Raw genomic sequence first — 7,354 nt, forward strand, 5'->3', positions numbered from 1 at the left:
TGGTTCACACTCCTAGGCCCGAAAAGGGGGTGTGACACTAATATTTTTTGCCCCTCAACTTTAGTTTCATATATTTACGTTTTGGTCCATCAACTTTGGTAATGAAACTTTTGTCACAAAACTTTTACAATAACGAATCGAACCGATATCAACTAACTTCTCGCCGCGTGCACGTTGCAAAAAGGTTTAACCCGCTCCGCTTCAACGAGCGGGATAGAAGTACTTATTATTAATATGAACCTTAGATGAACATATGAAATGGATTAAAAAAAATGAACATCCTCTTGTGTCCATGATGTTTAGCCTAATAATAATAATAATAATAATATGTTACATGCTCATTCATCTGATTACTGTTTTTTAGCACCATTTGGTTCATTAACATTCCATAAACTTATGTTAGTTCACCATGCAGAACTAACGACACCTGCGTGATTACTCGAGCGACTCTCCAAACTTCGTGTTGTACCAAACGCCACGAATCTTTAGTGTCGAGATTATTTGCATTTTCAACGGCATCATCTATTCCCGGGAAGCATTTGGATCTGTAACGATTGTGCTTTGATGGTGCATAAATCTAGTGTTTACAAAGACCATTATAAGAAAAAAGCGGATCCAAAACCAAAAAAACTGAAAAAATCAAAAAAAAAAAAACAAAAAACCAAAATGAAACATAAAACTGACGGATTGATTTTATGTTTTTGTAAAAACCTTTGGTTTTGCATGTAATAAAAACCGAAAAAAACCGAACCGAACTGAATTCCTAGATTTTTATTTTTTATTTTAAGTAATTTATAAAAATTTAATAAATATGTATCTCAAATACTTTTGGCCAAATGTATAAATAGTCAGTTAGTTAATAACTAACAAAATTAGTTATATCTAAATTAATTATTTTTGGCCAACTTTTTTTTTCGGCCTAAAATTTTCAAGCTCAAATGGCAAAAACCGAATCTGAACCGAAACCAAAACGAAAACCGAACGGCTTAAAACATTCAAAAACCAAAATTTTGGTTTTTGGCTTGGTTTTAGCCCAAGTTCCATCTTATGTTAAAAACATGTATATTTTTATTAAATATATTTGTATTCGAATATGATTACCCGTGTGACCCATTTGACATGAATCCTTTTCGAGTTATTTCTTATAACCAGTTGACCCGTTAGATATAAAACACAACCATAAACGACCCATTTCCGCATTCATAAGTAAAGTGGTAAAAAATGTACCATATGTTTATACCAAGGTCTTCCATGGAGCCCGTCTCTATCTGTAAACGCTCGCTCCGCCATCATTAACCTGTCGTTGATTTCTCTCGTTTTCCATGGCTGACTTTTCCGCAAGAACGCCCAAACTTTTTTTTCTTTTTTTTCCTTAAATCCAATGTTTAAAAAATTTTTAATGTCCATTTTATTAATTATCTGAGCTTGCAAGTTGCATGCAGTGGCGAATCTTGAACAAATAATCTGGGGGCTACTGGAGGATCTTGAACAAATAATTTAAAAAAAATATTTGAAAAAAATTAATTTAAAAAAATTATTTGAACAAATAATTTAAAAAAATACATATAAACTTTTTTAAAAAAATATTGAAAAAATTGCACTACTGAGCGAAAAAACTGGGTGGGCCCAAGAACCGCTCATGCTTGCATGATAGAATATTATTTAACAGAAACTCGAGCGATACCTTGATTTCATCGTTAATCTGTACAACTGCGTTATTCATTTTTTTTATAGATTTGAACAAGGGGATGAGGTTTATGTTCTTGTCTGATAATTCAGTTTCCAAATCTTCTGCACTTTTCTGTATTAAATATTATATTTACAATTATTTAAATAATGTGACATAGTTATTACTATATAAACTGCTACAAAATGTTTATGAACATACATACCTGAAGCTCATGTACATATGATGAATAATTAAAAGGCAATATTTCTTCATCTGCAAGCTCAAGTGCTACCAAACCCCAAATGCTTGCGGCTGTTATAAATATTATTAAAATAATAATAAAAGTATTTTTTAATTGTTTTTTTTTTTTTTTTGTAAAAACAGGTCAAAAAGTGTTACGGGTCAATCGGGCCCGAATAATTATCGCACGGATACAAACCCATTTTGACATGTTATCTGACCTGCCCGCTATGCAACATTTAATATTTAACTATTAAGTCAATATAAACTGATTCTTGAGAAGCCCGGATTTTATAAAATAATTATATATATATTTTTTTTCACACAGTTCCGGCTATGAGACAGGGCTAGGTGGTCGACTGACCTCGGCTGACACCCTGATAGGCCCGAATTTTTTTTAAAAAAAAATTATATATTTTTTTTTGAAAAAAAATGTGTATTCTTTAATGTTTAAATCCAGTTACTCAATTAATTCAAGGCCCATTTTTTTATCATTTTCACCTTCGCCCCAAAAAGTTTTCACAATTCTCGGAGGCGGCCTTAATTACAATATTTCATTCAAAAAAAATATAAAAAAAAATAATAATAATAACATAAATGGTCCCTGTGGTTTTGCCAAAAAAAAAAACATGTTTCGGGTTTAACTATGAAATGTATAACTTTAGGACCTGTAGTTTGAGTTTTGTAACACTTTGTGTAATTAACTTTTATATGATTAGTTAAAACATACAAGTTAAAATACATACAACATACCGGCTACATGTCTTTGAAACATTGGGTCACCAAACTTGCTCATCCAAACAAAATCGTCATACATCGAGTGGTAGACTGGGTAGTCTGCAAGAAATATTACTTAAATACGCGAATGCCACCTAGACAAATATTTTTAAAAAAAGTTCATACATTATACATATATGTAACTTACCATCTCCAAAGGATATGTCAGCTGCAGGAACACCAATATGCAGTAAAAATGCTGCATAATCTGATTCTCCGTCTCCTAGCCGTCCAATCTATTTTTTTTTTATAAAAATACTTTTTATGTATTAAAAAAAATAAAATTATGTTGAGGGCAAGAAGGTAATTTTGAAAGACTAACCTCAGGATATTTGGTGGTTTTTATCCAAGAATCATAAACTGTTTGTGACGAGTTGTCCGGATCTTGAACCTTTAAAATGAAGTTGGAGTGTATTTTAAAGTTTAAACTACTGGGCTGAAAACCGCAGTTTACTCTTGTTACTATTTATCTAGATGTGGAAAATGGGCAGGATGGGCAACGGGCCAAAATGAGTAGCACTTGGCATCAAGACTGCTAAACGGGCCAGGCTGGTCGACGGACCCCAGCCCGATAGGCCCGAAATTTTTATTTTTATTTTAAAATTATATACGGGTCAGGTTATGCTGACACGACACGGAAACCTTTTTTATAATTTTTTTTTCTAATAAAGTAGTAGTGTGTTAAATATGATGACAAAATGCATATAGGTAAAGTAAACGGGTCAAAAATGCCACCTCTAGTTTCTCAGATTGGAGCTACTCTAAACCCGTTCAGCACGTTTTCATTTTAACCAAATTTTTTATTTAATCTTTTATAAGTAAACGGGTTGAAACTGCCACCTATATATACCTGTTTTGTAACTTCTATAATTAAGTCATCAAGTTGTGGAGTCGCATAAGCGTAAAATCCTGCTCCAGCAACCGCAACGTCAACGTTTAAGTACGCAACAACTTTCGATGCTAGCATTTCTCTGTTTTCTTCAACCCATTCCGTCGATCCAACCTTAAAAAAAAATATAACTTTTTAAAAACATATTTTTATAAAATTTGTGTTAGAAAGATGGAGACCAGTCCATATTCTTCTGCATCCCAGTCGCAAAAAATAATCGTTCTTCGCGGTTTCCAACCTTCTTTCCGCAGCTTCTCAAATCTTTCTGCAACCTGCATTTTATGTAATAATCAGAATACATTTTTTTATAACATTGTGCTCGACAGTTTTGGCCCGTTTATGTGTAAACGGGCTTTTTGTATCTAACGGGTCAAATGTGTAAACTTGAAAAAAAATAAATAAATAATAATAATAATAATAATAATAATAATAATTACCTCGAGCAGGGCTGCAGTGCCACTGTTGGGATCAGCGGCTCCAAATGTCCAAGCATCACGGTGATTACCTAGAATAACAAATCTAGATACAAGGTTTACACATGTTAAATAATTAGTGTGTCAAATATGATTAAAAGTTTCTTAATTTATATTAATAATTAACTAACAAGCGTCGCGGTGACAATTTTAAAAGGTCATATTATAAGAAAGTAACAACGTTGGATACCGCTATTAATAAAAAAATTTAACATACCTATCTGGTTCCTCTGATCCTTCAATTATCCCTATGACATTTTGAATTGTGCTTATCACTTGTTTTGCCTGCAAGACCATTTAAAAATAATAACGTACCCGGTAAATCCCACAAATAAAAAAAGTCTCAACCAAATGTTACTTTTAAAAAATTTATATAATTATTTCATAACATACTTTACCTTATAACTAAGTTCTATAACCCCTGGACCAGGTCCAATCCTATAAACCGGTGCATCTTTATCACCTTGCCACCCTTCATCCGCCACGACACCACCAATAGCCCTCAATATCTCCTCACCGTCAGCACCAGATATCGGCAACGACGGTATCAACGGGACATCACCGCCCCGTTCCACCTCCTCCTCCGACAACCTCTCACACCCCTCCATACTACTAGCCCACCCCGGTGTTGTCGGGTCACCCGACCCCTTAAACACCGTCCCCACCTGAACCCCGCTAGGCGGCATCCACTTATCATCCGGAAACCACTTCGTCCCTCCCCCGCCCCCACCGTAATCCTTACGGTCGGTGTATATTAACACACCGACCGCACCCGCGGCGTACGCGTTCTCCACTATCCCACCCCGGAACATCTCGCCGTATCGTGCCAGCACGATACATCCCGAGATATTAATCCCGTAATTTTTTACGGTTGTGTAGTCTTCTGCACGACCGTAATTTACATACGCCACTGGAGCAGCGACTGTACCAGGCCTGGCGTATGCATGGAAAGTGGGGACCACTTGGTCTGCCACGTCAGCATACGGGTCGTCTTTATAGACCACCTGTTGGAGAGAGAAAGTGGTGGGGGGTTTAGGGGGTGGGTGGGTTAGTTTTAATGAACGTGTGTTAGGGTAAGTGAGTGAGACGGCGTATTCTGCTAAATGTGTTTTAATGTGATTGGATGTTAAAGTTGATAAGACATGTGATGCTGCCTCGGCATTGGCAGTGGACCCAGCGATGTGAGGGCGGCGCGTGAGGGTGTACAGGTGGTTAGATATTGACTGATTGTTGGATAATGACGGGGATATGTATAGGGAGTGATAGTACGATTTAGGTGGTGATGAAGTTAAGAAGTAAGATAATGTGGTGGTAAAGGCTATGATGATGGTTATGATATTGGTTACCATAGTGTGTGGTTTTTGGGATTTGTTATAAAACTTTGATGTGTTTTTCATTTAGTGGAACCTTTTGATTTGCATATAGTGTGCTGAAATATTGAATGATTGAAAAAGAAAAAGAAGAATGATATTGGAGTGTTTGTTGGAGATTCTTTACACATCACCTAATTTTGTTTCTTTATAAAAAAATTAATAAATTTATAGGGAATAATTGCATAGGTGATAAATATATTTTTTCTTTGATTTGTATTCACATTGTATTTTAGGTGCTCAAGAGCGTTTATCTTTATCACTGGATCATCAATTTCAAGACCGGTGATAAATAGTTAGCACTTTTGGTAGGAGGGAGTGTGGGGCTATGAAATAAAAGTTTCTTTACAGTTTACTCATATACGTGTAGAGTATTTTTTTTAAGGCGGATTTTATTAAAAGGCGATTAGGAAGAAGCTAGACAGCCTAAACCAGTAGAAAAAACAAGAATTTACAAATGGTAGCTTGTGTTATGGAGAATGAGTGTGTGATGCCGGTTATGGAAACGATCAAATTTCTCAAGAAATAATTGATAATCAAAGCCGATAAATCGAACTAAAGGTTTCAAGAGAAATGTTCTTATATATTAAATTCAATCATAAACTAATACATTAAACAATTATAACCCTATTAAACAATGATTTGATGTCACTGACAACTTTTCATTTGCATTTAGTGCATGAAAAAAAGTAATGTTGAAGTGTGACATTGGTGGAGAAGGTCTTTCTCTACACTACAACTAATTTTGTTGCTTTATAAAATAAATATAAATTCTATATATTTTAATGTTACCTTGTTGTTGGTTAATCTACCATATTTGTTAGTAGTAGTGAATAACTGCATCAGTTCGAATCACGGCATCCAACAAGAATTTTATGAGAATTCCTGATGGGTGGGTGTGTTGGGGGGGTATGTAAGAAATAAAACATATATTACATGAAGCATGTCGTATTTGTGTGAAGTCGTGAATTTTGTGTCAGCTAATATGATTTCAGGGTTTGTGTCGAATTTGACCCGCCAATCCACAGACACAATCCGTTTAGCACCCCAATCTCGTTGGTGATTTCTAAATAACTTTTCTAATGTTAGAATCATTAAACTTAAATATGCAAGGACTAAACAAACATAAACTTATTATTGTAAATAAATAAATATTGAGAAAGTGTTATTCACTTTAAAGTCCATCTAAATCAAACCGTTTCCAACCGGTTAGTACTATATTTAACCGTGTCAGGTCGGTGGATTGATGAATTGATGGTTTTGGATTGGTGTGTTAAGATTATTCAACCCTAATTCAATCCATATATTTATTCGTGACGTGTCATGTTAACCAATTTAAATTCATTTCGTGTTCCTATCGTGTATCGGGTACACCCACTTTTCCGTTCATTTACGAATATGAGTAATATCTAATAACTTCGTAACAATTTAAACAATTAATTACTCTTATCCATATAAAGATTTTAGTAACTTGTGAAATACCTAATTGTTTTTGTATATTTAAACTTTAAATTAAAATATTAACTTCCCTTTAAATTATTAACTTCCCTAAAATTATTAAACGAGCTAACAATCAACCCATTTTTTAAATGAGTCGTGTTTGAGTTGAACTGTTTAAGAAAATGTGTCATGTAAACCTATATTTTTTTCGTGTCAAGTTCAGGTCGTGATTCGAGTCGCGTCAGCCCTTGCTTGCTATGCTGTCAACTTCCGCACACGCAGGGCCGTTAACACCAGAAGTCCGGCGAACTTTCAGACGGTTCGTTCAGCGAGACGTTCATTTATTTTCGTCCGTTAATAAACGAACAGGACATGAAAAACAATTTTTCCTCGGTAAGCTTCACGGATGAACACAAACATACGTCACGTTTGTTCAATAGTGCTCGTGAACGTCCATTAATGATTATACTTTTTGAAAACAATATGTAATAGTATA

General features: G+C 34.7%; 1 protein-coding gene across 2 annotated transcripts; it reads right to left on the minus strand.

The window, feature by feature from the left end:
• Window positions 1–370: 370 nt before the first annotated feature.
• Window positions 371–5,397, minus strand: LOC143601129 (putative glutamate carboxypeptidase LAMP1). 2 transcript variants are annotated; one of them, XM_077078619.1, is made up of 12 exons: window positions 4,447–5,397; window positions 4,266–4,333; window positions 4,013–4,094; window positions 3,755–3,847; window positions 3,537–3,689; window positions 3,009–3,077; window positions 2,835–2,922; window positions 2,663–2,746; window positions 1,893–1,981; window positions 1,685–1,801; window positions 1,228–1,371; window positions 371–577 (listed from the first exon to the last, which is right to left on the minus strand). In XM_077078619.1, the coding sequence occupies exons 1-12, from the start codon at window positions 5,395–5,397 to the stop codon at window positions 395–397; spliced, it is 2,121 nt and encodes a 706-aa protein (XP_076934734.1). In that variant the 3' UTR covers window positions 371–394. The 2 variants fall into 2 exon arrangements, with proteins under 2 accessions (XP_076934734.1, XP_076934735.1); XM_077078620.1 differs by lacking the exon at window positions 1,228–1,371.
• Between the last annotated feature and the right edge of the window lie 1,957 nt (window positions 5,398–7,354).

The sequence above is a fragment of the Bidens hawaiensis genome, unplaced genomic scaffold (genome assembly GCF_021521415.1).
Source record: "Bidens hawaiensis isolate Kalapana, Puna unplaced genomic scaffold, B.hawaiensis_p1.1 tig00055717_1, whole genome shotgun sequence".
In the NCBI taxonomy this organism is placed as follows: domain Eukaryota; kingdom Viridiplantae; phylum Streptophyta; class Magnoliopsida; order Asterales; family Asteraceae; genus Bidens; species Bidens hawaiensis.